This window comes from Arachis duranensis, chromosome 6, assembly GCF_000817695.3.
Source record: "Arachis duranensis cultivar V14167 chromosome 6, aradu.V14167.gnm2.J7QH, whole genome shotgun sequence".
NCBI lineage: Eukaryota > Viridiplantae > Streptophyta > Magnoliopsida > Fabales > Fabaceae > Arachis > Arachis duranensis.
Genome location: NC_029777.3, coordinates 72,273,746 through 72,288,105, shown reverse-complemented (window position 1 = coordinate 72,288,105; position 14,360 = coordinate 72,273,746). Strand labels below are relative to the sequence as shown.

The 14,360-nt window shown below is 39.2% G+C and overlaps 1 protein-coding gene across 1 annotated transcript; it reads left to right on the top strand.

Annotated features, from left to right (window-relative positions):
• Nucleotides 1-1,680: 1,680 nt before the first annotated feature.
• On the top strand, nucleotides 1,681-2,169 carry LOC107494064 (uncharacterized). Its single transcript, XM_016115095.1, has one exon. It carries the CDS (start codon nucleotides 1,681-1,683, stop codon nucleotides 2,167-2,169), a length of 489 nt encoding a protein of 162 aa, XP_015970581.1.
• Nucleotides 2,170-14,360: the final 12,191 nt, after the last annotated feature.

Sequence of the window (14,360 nt, the reverse complement as noted above, 5' to 3'; positions counted from 1 at the left end):
ATGATTTTAGTGTATACAGTGATTCCTTTAGCCTTTGCTTGGATAATTTAGATAAAGTATTAGACAGGCGTGTTAATTCAAACCTTGTATTGAATTTTGAAAAGTGTCATTTTATCGTGAAACAAGGGATTGTTCTAGGACATGTTGTCTCTCATACTGGTATTTCTGTAGACTCAGCAAAGGTAGTGTCATTTCTAGTTTACCTTACCCCTCCTCTGTAAGGGAAGTCCGTTCATTCTTTGGCCACGCAGGTTTCTACAGGAGATTTATTAAGGATTTCAGTAAGGTATCATTACCTTTATCCAGACTACTGCAAAAAGATATTGAGATTGAGTTCAGTGAAGATTGCATGCAAGTATTTGATAAGGTGAAGATCGCCCTGACTCAAGCTCCAATTTTGAGAGGACCATACTAGAGCCAGCATTTTGAGATTATGTGTGATGCCTCCAACCATGCAATAGAAGCGGCACTGGCTCAGCGTGAAGGTAAGGATCCTTTTGTAATAGCTTATGCGTCTAAGACCTTAGACGCTGCTTAGTCTAATTACACTACTACTAAAAAGGAGCTTCTTGCTATTGTTTTTGCTCTGGATAAACTCTGAGCCAATTTACTTGGTACTAAGATAGTAGTGTACTCGGACCATGCAGCTCTAAAATATTTATTAGCTAAAAAAGAGCCCAAACCAAGGTTGATACGGTGGATACTGTTGCTGCAAGAATTTGACTTAGAAATTAAGGATAGGAGTGGTAACCAGAATTTAGTGGCAGACCACTTGAGTCGCCTTGAGCACATTAAGGATGACTCCACTTCTATTAATGATGCTTTTCCATTTGATAGCTTGCATTCCGTATCTGAAGTAGCTCCTTGGCATCTACCTGTAGCTAATTATCTAGTTAGCTATACTTTCCCTCCCAATTTTACTAAGCATCAAAGAGACAATCTAAAAAATGAGTCAAAATATTATATATGGGATTATTCATATTTATGGAGGTGTGGTGCTGACCAGGTAATTAGAAGGTGTGTAGTCCAATCAGAATTCCAGTCCATTTTAGAGGCTTACCACTCTTCTGAGAGTGGAGGACATTTTGGCCCTCAAAGGACAGCTAGAAAAATTTTAGACTGTGGATTCTGGTGGCAACTCTTTTTAAAGATGCTACTAATTTTTGTAAATCTTGTTCCTCTTGCCAAAGGTTTGGTAATATATCCAAGAGGGATGAGATGCCTCAACAGACTATGCTTTTCTATGAAATTTTTTATGTTTGGGGCATTGACTTCATGGGTCCATTTCCAAACTCTAGTGGTTACCTTTATATACTGTTAGCTGTAGATTATGTTTCTAAATGGGTGGAAGCAATTTCTACCCGTACTGATGATGCTAACACTGTTGTTTTCTTTGTTAGAAACCATATTATCTGTCGCTTTGGATCACCACAAGCAATCGTGAGCGATCAAGGCACTCACTTTTGTAACAGGAGACTAAAAGGATTACTGAAGAAGCATGGGATTAGTCACAAAGTAGCAACAGCTTATCATCCCTAGACCAATGGGCAAGCAGAGGTATCTAATAGAGAGAATAAACGCATTCTGGAGAAGATAGTAAAGCCTCATAGGAAGGACTGGAGTGCCAAGTTACAAGATGCGCTCTGGGCATATCGAACAGCGTACAAGACACCCATTGGGATGAGCCCCTTCCGCTTAGTGTACAGTAAGGCTTGCCACCTTCCAGTAGAAGTAGAACATAAGGCCTTCTGGGCTGTAAAGGAATGCAACATGAATTTTAAGAAAGCTGGTTCTGAAAGGAAGCTGCAACTAGCAGAATTAGAGAACCTTCGCCTAGAAGCATATGCAAACTCCAGACAATACAAGGAAAAGATGAAGGTCATCCATGACAAGCACATAAAAAAGAGAGAATTCAGACCAGGGAAGTTAGTTCTTCTTTACAACTCCAGACTGAGGCTTATGCCAGGCAAACTGAGATCAAGATGGGAAGGTCCCCACAGAGTAGAAAAGGCAGAGCCATACGGAGTTTTTCACCTGCGTCATCCTTCTAGCTCCAAATTCATTAAGGTCAATGGACACCGCGTAAAGCTTTATCATGGTGAGAAGATGAAGGATCACAAAGAGCTAGAGGTCTTCCTCCTGGAAGACCCACCAACAGAAGCAGAATGAGCCTAAAGACCATCCAACTTAAGGACGTAAAAGCAAAGTGCTAGGTGTGAGACAACCCACCATGGTATGATCGTTCCGTTTCAGCCTTAGTTTTATTTTTTCGTTTTCTACTTTATTTTTTCTTAATGACTCTTCTCATAATCTCTGCACATAGTCTGCATTGGCATTCGCATTCTGTATAAAAAAATAAAAAAAGAATGGGAAAAGAGCACGCAACGCGCATGCGTCATATGTGCTTTCGTAACAAGAAGAAAAGAAGCAGAGAGTTACGCGAGAGCTTGGCTGGAGGCGTGCCATAGGCACAGAACACGCTCACATGAACGCATCCCTGACGCGTCTGCATCACTTGCAAAATCAGCCATCCACGCGTGCGCATCACTCACGCGCACACATGACCCTGCGATATCGACGTAAATAGGTGTCTGGCAGAAAGTTATGATGGAATGGGGCTGGAATTAATGCTGGAAGCACAAGCCCCATCGCGCAAATGCGTGCCCCACGCGTCCGCGTCATTATTCAAGTAGAGGCCATTCACGCGTGCGCGTCACCCACGCACACGCGTCACCCTAAATTTTTGGCAATGTGCGTATGATTCAGGGACTTGTGCGTGCGCGATGCTGCTTTCGCACCAATAGCACAAATCAGGTCACACGTACGCATGACCCACGCGTTCGCATTACCTAAAATTATCACAACCACGCGACCGCATGCTCCATACGTCCGCGTCACATGCGACACATAGCTTATCCAGATCAGCGCCAGATATCTTATCTTTTCTTCCCCAATCCTAATTTCTCTTTTCCCTTCTTATTTCTTTCTTCTCCCTTCTTCCTTCTTTATTCTTTCTCACTTTTCACTCTCTCCTCCCTTATTTTTCACATCCATTATCAAGGTTCTTTACTTTTCCATTATTCTTTTTCTTTTTATTTATGTTTTCTTCTTCTTTTTTCCTCTTTCTTTATTATCTATGTTTTCTTTTTCTTTCTTTTCCTTTTTATATTCTTTTGGTTGGTGTTAGATATTTAATTGGGTGATTGTTTTCTTCAATATTTTGCTTGTGAGTGTATTACCGAACAACTTGACAATTAATATTAATTCTTAAAAGGGTTGCTTGCATGTTCAATTTAATGCTTTCAATAACATATTTACCATACATGCTAAGTGTTTGTGAAAAAGCCCGTATGGCATTGTGCATTATTTTAAATTATTCTATTCTACCACTCTAATGCCTATTTTTCACAAAACCCATTTTATATTTTATTGATTAAATATAATTGTCAATACAAACAGATTGTTAGTTTGAAAGAGTTGATAATCTAACTTGGACATTTAATGTTTGATCTATGCTACTCATGCCTTTGCCGGCATGCTAATAAACATCTTGCATCTAATTGCCATCACATGCACTTGCTATGTTTTCATTGATGAACTAATCATATGTAGTCATGACCATGTGTTAACGACATCCTTCTTTATCGTGCATTGATTATCATGTATCCTATCCTCTTCCTTGCTCTAACCCTTGTAATTTTAAAGTACTTACCTTTTCCCTTTCAGGATGGCCACTAAGAAGGGTAAAGAGAAAGCTACTCCCAAATCACCAGTAAGGAAAGGAACAAAAAGAGCACTAATGGCAGAGCCATCTTCAACAGCTGTAAAACCCTCAACAAAGCGAATCAAGAGGATCATCAAGGTCGATGAAAAAGAGAAAGACTTTCCAGCAAAGGACACTGCGCGGTTCACTAACTGCTACTATGAGCAGATGTTCCCCATCCTGGCTGAGAGGAATTATAACAATAAGTAACTTCTTATCCTCCCGACCAACATTGTTGAATTTGTTGAGCCCCGAATTGAACAAAGACAATGGGAATTTCTATGGAGATAGCCACGGTAGGCCAATCTTTCATGGGTAGTTGAATTTTACTCAAACTTCCACATGCCAACCCTGTAGTCTGTCTATGTCCGTCAGAAGCAAGTCTCCATAACTGAAGAGGCTATTCAGCGAGCTTTAGATCTTCCCCCTACCCCTGAAGGATTGGACACATTTCAAGAAGCCTCTGTCCAACGCTAGACATACAAATTTGACTGAGACGTTCTCAGAGTTATAGCACAACTTGGCAGCAGATGGATCTATGGATACCATCGATCCCGACCTAAGGGAATATTGGCTTCAGCTTGGAGGCTCGAGTATGGGCACAGATTATGTCCCACTATGTCTTTTCGAGCACTCACGAGTCCTTCTTCACCGCAGACATGGCTGTTCTACTCTAGTGTATCCTTACAGACCAGCACCTTAATTTACCAAGACACATTCGGAATGCTCTGGAATAAGTACAAATTGCGGGCAACTTACCTTTTCCCGCCTTGGTTTCAGATCTAATCTCAGCATCTGGAGTCTCCTACAAAGCTAGGGATACCAAGACCATACTTCCGTGGGATGATCAGTACGTCCCTAACGGAAAATATATCAGACCTCTAACAAGCACGACTAGCCTGCCTGCAGAATCGGCCGGAGATATTCCTTCTCGTTCCACATCACAAGCACCTCTAACAAACCAACTACTCCATCAGATACTTGAGAGATTGGACCGGCTAGACTGGCAAAGAAAGCGAAGAGAGTGCCGTAACAAGCGCCGATTTACATACATCAAGGAGCTGCTTGTTGGCAACCACCTACCCGAGGAAGATCCGGACTCCACTTCTTTTACCAGCACTGGGAGCCATGACGGTCCCGCTTGTGGAGACACTACTACCAGCTCCCTTTGTTTCTGACAGATGGCACCGAGGATGGTGCAAAGCTTTAAGTATGGGGAGATCGGTCAGTACCTAATTTCCGGAGGTAATTTCTCTTTCTTAAACACCAATAGGATATTTATTTTTCTTTTGTTAGAATAGGATAAATTGCATAGTAATGGGTATTTACATGCATGTTCTAATTGGTTGAAAAATAATAAGTTTCTTTTTAAGACCCTGTTTTTGAAAATTTTCACTAATTTAGATTAAAATCTTTTTTTTGTTAAAACTTGTTTGAAGTTGTATTTGGAACATAAAATGATAGCTAAGAACACACAACCCATGAGATTTGAGCTTAATTATATGGTTACATTATTTAACCATAATATTTTATTCTTGTGTGTTTTCTTCTCTATAATTGCAATCTTTGCTTTGTTCCATCCTAGATGTCCATTGTTTAGTGTATTTAAATGTATGCAGATGATTGAGGCCATTAATTATTTTAACTCACTTATCCCAAAATAGCCTACCCTTTCAATTATCCTTGTTAGCCACTTTGAGCCTTTTAAATCCCATTTGTTCTATATTTTACCACATCACTAGCCTTAAGCGGAAAAATAATTAAATATCCCAATTGATTATTTGGTTAGCTTAAGTTAGAGATTGTGTATCAATTGAGTATGGGAAGATCGTGGGAACATGGGTTAATAAAAAAATATGTCATGATAAAATAAAGGGAATTTCGGCACCTACTCATGTAAGACCAAAAATATTAAAAATCCATGTGCATTGATAATGTTATGTTTATTTGTATGCTTAAAAAATAAAAAAAATATTCAAGTAGTTAAGTAATTAAATAAGGGGATAAAATTACACCAATGTTAAGTTAATGAAAAGATCAATGCATAGGTGATACAAGTTAAAAGAAGGGTTGATGCATGAGTATGTAATACAAAAGTGAGAATTTTGGGTAGCTAGGCATGAATTTAAAAGTTTATAAAGTATGTATAGGTAAAAGCAAGACTAGAGAAGAATAGACTGATTACCCTATACACTTGAGTGATTAGAGTGCACATACACCATCAGTAAGGGTTCAATGCTTAGTTCTATGTTCCCTGCTTTCATGAGCTGTTTTCTTACAAGTTTACTTGTCTTTACTGTATGAATTAAATTAGTAGAATTTGGTTTCTATTTGTCTTGAAGAACTTATTTAATTTTAACCAAGTAGACAAAATCATCTTAGCATATAGTTTTATTCATATACATAGGTTGCATTGCATTGCATGAGTCTTACTTTTCCCTACTTGTTTATTTTATCTCCTTGAGCTAAGCATGAGGACATGCTAATGTCTAAGGGTGGGGAGGTTGATAAACCACTATTTTATGGTTTATCTTGTGTTTAATTGAGTGGTTTTATCAAGTCTTTACCCACTTATTCATATGAACTGCATGATTTTACAATCCCTTCCTAAGTTTGTTTTATGGTTGAAAACTTGCTTCCTAGAGATCTTTAATTTGTGTATTTCAATTCTCCTTTTATACCATTCGATGCCGTGATCTGTGTGTTAAGTGCTTACAGGGCAGGAATGGTTTAGAGAATGGAGAGGAAGCTTGCAAAAATAGAAGAAACACAAGAAACTAAGGAGATGACCAGCGAGCATCGAAGCGCGTGTATGGCTCACGCGAGCGCGCGGAATGGAGAAAGTCGCAGTGACGCGTGCGCGTGCCTGACGCGTACGTGCGAATTAGAGTCTGCACGAATGGCGTGCACGCATGGATGACGCGTACGCGTGACAAGAAAAATCGCTGAATGACGCGACGCGTGACCGACGCGTACGCGTGATGGTGCACGAAATTGTAAATCACACTTTTCACAATTCGTACCACTAACCAGCAAGTGTACTGGGTCGTCCAAGTAATGCCTTACGTGAGTAAGAGTCGAATCTCACGGAGATTGTCGGCTTGAAGCAAGCTATGGTTATCTTGTAAATCTTAGTCAGGATAATAATAATTCTCAGTTTTGATTGGTAGTAAATAAAAAGCATGGATTAAATAATACTTGTTATGCATTAATGGAGAATATGTTGGATTTGGAGATGCTTTGTTTTCTGAATCTCTGCTTTCCCCCTGTCTTCTTCTTCACGCATGCAAGGTTCCCCCTATGGCAAGCTATGTGTTGGTGGATCACCGTTGTCAATGGCTACCATCCGTCCTCTCAGTGAAAATGGTCCAGGTGCGCTGTCACTGCATGGCTAATCATCTGTCGGTTCTCACTCATGCTGGAATAGGATCCATTGATCCTTTTGCGTTTGTCACTACGCCCAACCTTTGTGAGTTTTAAGCTCGTCATAGTCATCCAATCCTTGAATCCTACTCGGAATACCACAGACAAGGTTTAGACTTTTCGGATTCTCAAGAATGCTGCCAATGAATTCTAGCTTATACCACGAAGACTCTGATTAAGGAATCCAAGAGATACTCATTCAATCTAAGGTAGAACGGAGGTGGTTATCAGGCACGCATTCATAGATTAAGAATGGTGATGAGTGTCACAGATCATCACATTCATCATATTGAAGTGCGAATGAATATCTTAGATAGAAATAAGCGTGTTTGAATAGAAAACAGAAATAATTGCATTAATCCATCAAGATACAGCAGAGCTCCTCACCCCCAACAATGGAGTTTAGAGACTCATGCCGTCAAAAAGTACAAAGTTCAGATCTAAAAATGTCATGAGGTACAAAATAAATCTCTAAAAGTTGTTTAAATACTAAACTAGTAACCTAGGTTTACAGAAAATGAGTAAACTGAGGTAGATAGTGCAAAAATTCACTTCTGGGGCCCACTTGGTGTGTACTGGGGCTGAGACTTGAGCTTTTCACGTGCCTAGGCTGTTTCTGGAGTTAAGCATCAGGTTGTAACCTGTCTTGGGCGTTTAACTCCAATTTGCAACCTGTTTCTGGCGTTTAACGCCAGAATGGAACATGGAACTGGCGTTAAATGCCAGTTTACATCATTTATCTTCGAGTAAAGTATGGACTATTATATATTGCTGGAAATCCCTGGATGTCTACTTTCCAACTCAATTGAGAGTGCGCCAATTGGACTCTTGTAGATCTAGAAAATCCATTTCGAGTGCAAGGAGGTCAGAATCCAACAGCATCAGCAGTCCTTTTTTAGCCTGAATCAGATTTTTGCTCAGATCCCTCAATTTCAGACAGAAAATACCTGAAATCACAGAAAAACACACGAACTCATAGTAAAGTCCAGAAATATGAATTTTGCCTAAAAACTAATAAAAATATACTAAAAACTAACTAAAACATACTAAAAACTACATGAAATTACCCCCAAAAAACGTATAAAATATTTGCTCATCACAACACCAAACTTAAAATGTTGCTTGTCCCCAAGCAACTAGATAAATAAAATAGGATAAAGAGAAATAAAGAAGCAATAATGTCTCAGAGTTTTAAGTGAAGCTCAGATTCTAATTAGATGAGCGGGGCTAGTAGCTTTTTGCTTCCGAACAGTTTTGGCATCTCACTTTATCCTTTGAAATTCAGAATGATTGGCATCCATAGGAACTCAAAATTCCGATAATGTTATTGGTTCTCCTATTTCAGTATGTTGATTGTTAAACACAGTTACTTATGAGTCTTGGCTGTGACCCTAAGCATTTTGTTTTCCAGTATTACCACCAGATACATAAATGTCGTAGACACCTAACTGGGTGAACCTTTTCAGATTGTGACTCAGCTTTGCTAAAGTCCCCAGTTAGAGGTGTCCTGAGTTCTTAGGCACACTCTTTTGCTTTGGATCACGACCTTAACCACTCAGTCTCAAGCTTTTCACCTGACCTTCATGACACAAGCACATGGTTAGGGACAGCTTGATTTAGCCGCTTAGGCCAGGATTTTATTCCTTTTAGGCCCTTCTTTCCATTGATGCTCAAAGCCTTGGATCCTTTTTGCTCTTGTCTTTTGGTTTAAAGAGCTATTGGCTTTTTCTGCTTTTTTTTACTGCTTTTTCTTGCTTCAAGAATCAATTTCATGATTTTTCAGATCATCAATAACATTTCTCTTATTCATCATTCCTTCAAGAGCCAACAGATTTAACATTCAAAAACTCCACCATCAAAATTATGCCCTGTTCATGCATTCATTCAGAAGACAAAAAGTATTGCCACCACATATAAATAATTTGAATTTTTCTTATTAAAAACTCGAAAAAATATTACCTCCTTATTCTAAAAATATGTTATTTTATTCATGTTTGATGATGATGAGAAAAATAAATTATAGCTTAATTGGAGATAAAATCAAAATAAAGATACTAATTACTACTACTCATATATAACTTCTAAGGTAAATTCCTAATAAGAACAATTATCACAGAGTTAAGGCTAAGATTAGGACTCAACAACCTTTATTTTGGGAAGTGGATGCTCCTTTAGTCTGTGGGGTGCTTGGCCCTTTAAGAGATAGCTTCTGACGCTTCAGTTCCTTCAGTTCACGCCCTTGCTCTTCTTGTTCCCCAAGAAATTTGCAAAGCATACTATTTTGATTTTTCTGTTCTTCCTTTAGTTGGTTCATAGCTTCTTGCAACTTGGTAACAGATGCTTCAAAACGCTCCCAGTATTCAATTTGAGGGATTTCCGGGAGGAACTCCTGTGCTTTCCTCTTGATGGGGTCGTCCTGCACTTGTTGTCCTTCAATTGATTTTTTAGTGATTGGTTGCTCAACTGAGATATATACTCATTTACTCCCATCTTTACCCCAGCATCTTTACATAGCATAGAGATTAAGCTTGGATAAGCCAATTTGGCATCTTTGGAGTTCTTATTTGCAATTGTGTAAAGTTCACAAGAAATCAGCTGATGAACTTCCACTTCTTTTCCCAACATAATGCAATGGATCATTACTGCTTTTTGATGGTGACTTCAGAGAAGTTGCTAGTGGGCAGTATAGAACACCCAATGAAGTCCAGCCAGCCTCTGGCGACTGGTTTGAGATCTCCTCTCTTGAGTTAGTTTGGGACACCCTTTGTGTTGGTTGTCCACTTGGTTCTAGGGAGGCATATGTCCTCTAGAATTTCGTCCAACCTCTTATTTGTTCTTATCATTCTCCAATTAAAGGAGTCTGGGTCATCTTGCAATTGAGGCAGCTTGAAGATCTCTCTTATTTTGTCAGGGTAGAGGTAAACAATCTTCCCTCTGACCAGAGTTCGATAGTCATAGAAGGCGGTTCCAGCTATTCTCTGCTTGTCTGTTTGCCACAGATTAGGGTAAAATTCTTGAACCATGTTTCTTCCCACCTTTGTTTTAGGATTAGCTTGGATTTTCCAGCTCCTGTTTCGAATTTGCTCTTGGATCTCCGGATATTCGTCTTTTTTCAGATCGAATTTAACTTCCAAAATCACTGACCTTAGACCCATTATTTTGTAGTAATGGTCGAATGTTCTTTGGTTAAAAACTTCCCTTGATTCCAAAATGGTTTTGGAATATTCTCTTTCTTGCCTCTTGGAGTGGTTTGTTTTCCCTTAGGAGCCATGATCTTAGTGGGTATTGGTTTAGTGATCACGGATAAACACGCCAAACTTAGAGGTTTGCTTGTCTTCAAGCAAAAGAAAGGAAAGGAGAGGGATAGAGGGAGAGCCAAGGTCGAATTGTGGAGGAGAGAAGGGAGGCCAAATGCAGATTTAAAAGGAAGGGGGTGGGTTTTCGAAAATTTTTGAAAAATATAGGATAGAAGATATGATTTTAAAAGATAAGTATGATAGGAAAAAGATATAATTTAAAATTGAAAAGATATGAAAGATATTTGAAAAAGATAAATCTGAATTTTGAAAAGAAGATATGATGAGTGTAAAAAGATTTGAGAAGAATTTAAAAAGATTTGAAAAGAATTCAAAAAGATAAATGAGTTTTGAAAAAAGTTTGAAAAGATATTGAAGAAAAATTAAGAAATATGTTTAGAATTAAAAAATTTTCAAAATTGAAGTTGAAAGATGAGAGTTTGTAACATGTTTATGCAAGAAATCATGAATTGAAACATGAAAAATGGAAAAAATTTGAAGTGAAAACGAAGTTACCTTCTTCCCACAATTCTGGCGTTAAACGCCCAACTGCTGCATGTTTTGGGCATTTAACGCCCATCTGTTGCTTCTCCTGGGCGTTTAATGCCCAGCTGTAGCTTTTGGCTGGCGTTAAACGCCAGAAGATCCTTTATCACTGGGTGTTTTTCTGAACGCCCAAGATGCTGCAAATCTGGCGTTAAACGCCCAGAATGGTATCCATTCTGGCGTTTAACGCCCAAATGGCTATCCCTACTGGCGTTAAACGCCCAGTAGATGCTTCTTTTGGGCGTTTAATGCCCAAAACAGCTTTTACTAGTGTTTTTGCACCAGTGAACTTCTTTTTGCTGTTTTATCCTCTGAATCCTTCTGTAGCTCTGTGAACTCATGCAATTGCTATTTTACCTTAAAGATAATTAATATGAACCTGTAAAATTATCATTTAATTAACAAATAAGCTTTGTTAATGGCTGGGTTGCCTCCTACCAAGCGCTTCTTTATTGTCTTTAGCTGGACTATTACTAAGCTTTAATCAAGTCTCAGTTTTGAGCATTCTTGCTCAAAATTTCTTTCAAGATAATGTTCGACTCTCTGTCCATTAACAATGAATTTTTTGTTAGAGTCATTATCCTGAAGCTCTACATATCCATATGGTGATACACCTGTAATCACATATAGTCCTCTCTACCGGGATTTCAACTTTTCGGGGAATAATCTGAGCCTAGAGTTAAACAGCAGAACTTTCTGCCCTGGCTCAAACACTCTGGATGACAGCTTCTTATCATGCCATCTTTTTGCTTTTTCTTTGTAAATTTTTGCATTTTCAAAAGCATTGATTCTGAATTCCTCTAGTTCATTTAACTGGAGCAATCGTTTTTCTCTAGCTAACTTGGCATCAAGGTTTAGGAATCTGGTTGCCCAGTAGGCCTTGTGTTCCAGTTCCACTGGCAAGTGACAGGCTTTTCCATACACAAGCTGGTATGGAGAGGTCCCTATAGGAGTCTTGAATGCTGTTCTGTATGTCCACAGAGCATCATTCAAGCTTCTTGCCCAATCCCTTCTACGGTTAATCACAGTTCGTTCCAGGATTCTTTTAAGTTCTCTATTAGAGACTTCAGCTTGCCCATTTGTTTGTGGATGATATGGAGTTGCCACCCTATGGCTAACTCCATATCGAACCATAGCAGAGTAAAGCTGTTTATTGCAGAAATGAGCGCCCCATCACTGATTAGTACTCTAGGGACACCAAATCTGTTGAAGATATATTTCTGGAAGAATTTCAGCACTGTCTTAGTATCATTAGTGGGTGTTGCAATAACCTCCACCCATTTGGATACATAATCCACTGCCACTAAAATATAAGTGTTTGAGTATGATGGTGGGAAAGGCCCCATGAAGTCAATACCCCATACATCAAACAACTCAATCTCCAAGATCCCTTGTTGAGGCATGGCATAACCATGAGGCAGATTGCCAGATCATTGGCAAGTGTCACAATTACGTACAAACTCTTGGGAGTCTTTATAGAGAGTAGGCCAATAGAAGCCACATTGGAGGACTCTTGTGGCTGTTCGCTCACTTCCAAAATGTCCTCCATACTGTGATCCATGGCAATGCCAGAGGATCTTCTGTGCTTCTTCTTTAGGCACACATCTACGGATTACTCCGTCTGCACATCTCTTGAAGAGATATGGTTCATCCCACAGATAGTACTTTGCATCCAAGATCAATTTCTTTGATTACTGCCTACTATACACTTTGGGTATGAATCTCATAGCCTTGTAGTTTGCAATGTCTGCAAACCATGGTACTTCCTGGATGGCAAAGAGTTTTTCATCCGGAAAGTTTTCAGAGATCTCAGTAAGAGGGAGGGACGCCCCTTCTACTAGTTCTATTCGGGACAGGTGATCTGCTATTTGGTTTTTTGTCCCTTTTCTGTCTCTTATTTCTATATCAAACTCTTGCAGAAGCAACACCCATCTTATGAGTCTGGGTTTTGAATCTTGCTTTGTGAGTAGATATTTAAGAGTAGCATGGTCAGTGTACACAATCACTTTTGATCCTACTAAATAAGATCTGAATTTGTCAATGGCGTAAACCACATCAAGTAACTCTTTTTCTGTGGTTGTATAGTTCTTCTGTGCGTCATTTAAAACACAACTGGCATAATAAATTATGTGCAGAAGCTTGTCATGCCTTTGTCCCAACACTGCACCAATGGCATGGTCATTGGCATCACACATTAGTTCAAATGGTAATGTCCAGTCTGGTGCAGAGATGACTGGTGTTGTGACCAGCTTAGCTTTTAGAGTCTCAAACGCCTACAGACACTCCTTATCAAAGATAAATGGCATGTCAGCAGCTAGCAGATTACTCAGAGGTTTTGCAATTTTTGAAAAATCTTTTATAAACCTCCTATAGAATCCTGTATGCCCTAGAAAGCTTCTGATTGCCTTAACATTGGCAAGTGGTGGTAATTTTTCAATTACCTCTACCTTAGCTTGATCCACCTCTATTCCCTTGTTCAAAATTTTGTGTCCAAGGACAATTCCTTCAGCCACCATAAAGTGACATTTCTCCCAGTTTAAAACCATGTTAGTCTCTTGGCACCTCTTTAGAACAAGTGCTAGATGGTCAAAACAGGAGCTGAATGAGTCTCCAAATACTGAAATGTCATCCATGAAGACTTCCAGAAATTTTTCCACCATATCAGAGAAAATAGAGAGCATGCACCTTTGAAAGGTTGCAGGTGCATTGCACAGACCAAATGGCATCCTTCTGTATGCAAATACTCCAGATGGACATGTGAATACTGTTTTCTCTTGATCCTGGGGATCTACTGCAATTTGATTATAACCTGAATATCCATCCAGAAAGCAGTAGTAATCATGACCTGCTAGTCTTTCTAGCATCTGGTCTATGAATGGTAAAGGAAAATGATCCTTTCTGGTAGTTGTATTGAGCCTTCTGTAATCAATACACATATGCCACCCTGTAACTGTTCTTGTAGGAACCAGTTCATTTTTTTCATTATGAATCACTGTCATGCCACCCTTAGGGATGAATTGGACAAGGCTCACCCAAGGGCTATCAAAAATAGGATAAATAATCCCAGCCTCTAGTAATTTAGTGACCTTCTGCACCAACCTTGACAATCATGTCTTCAATCACGCTTGATGGGTATTTAATGGAGCCATCAGCAAGTTGGAGACATATACGGGTTGGTTTGACTTCTTCAGTCAAACCAAGCTTTTTGATAGTGGATGCAGGTATTAGGTTGATACTTGCTCCAAGATCACATAGAGCTTTCTTGGTACAAGTACCCTTTAATGTGCATGGTATCATAAAGCTTCCGGGATCTTTAAGCTTCTCTGGTAAGC

What these genes read in the sequence shown, in the direction of transcription:
- LOC107494064 (XM_016115095.1), top strand. Translation starts at nt 1,681, where the DNA reads ATGAGCCCCTTCCGCTTAGTGTACAGTAAGGCTTGCCACCTTCCAGTA.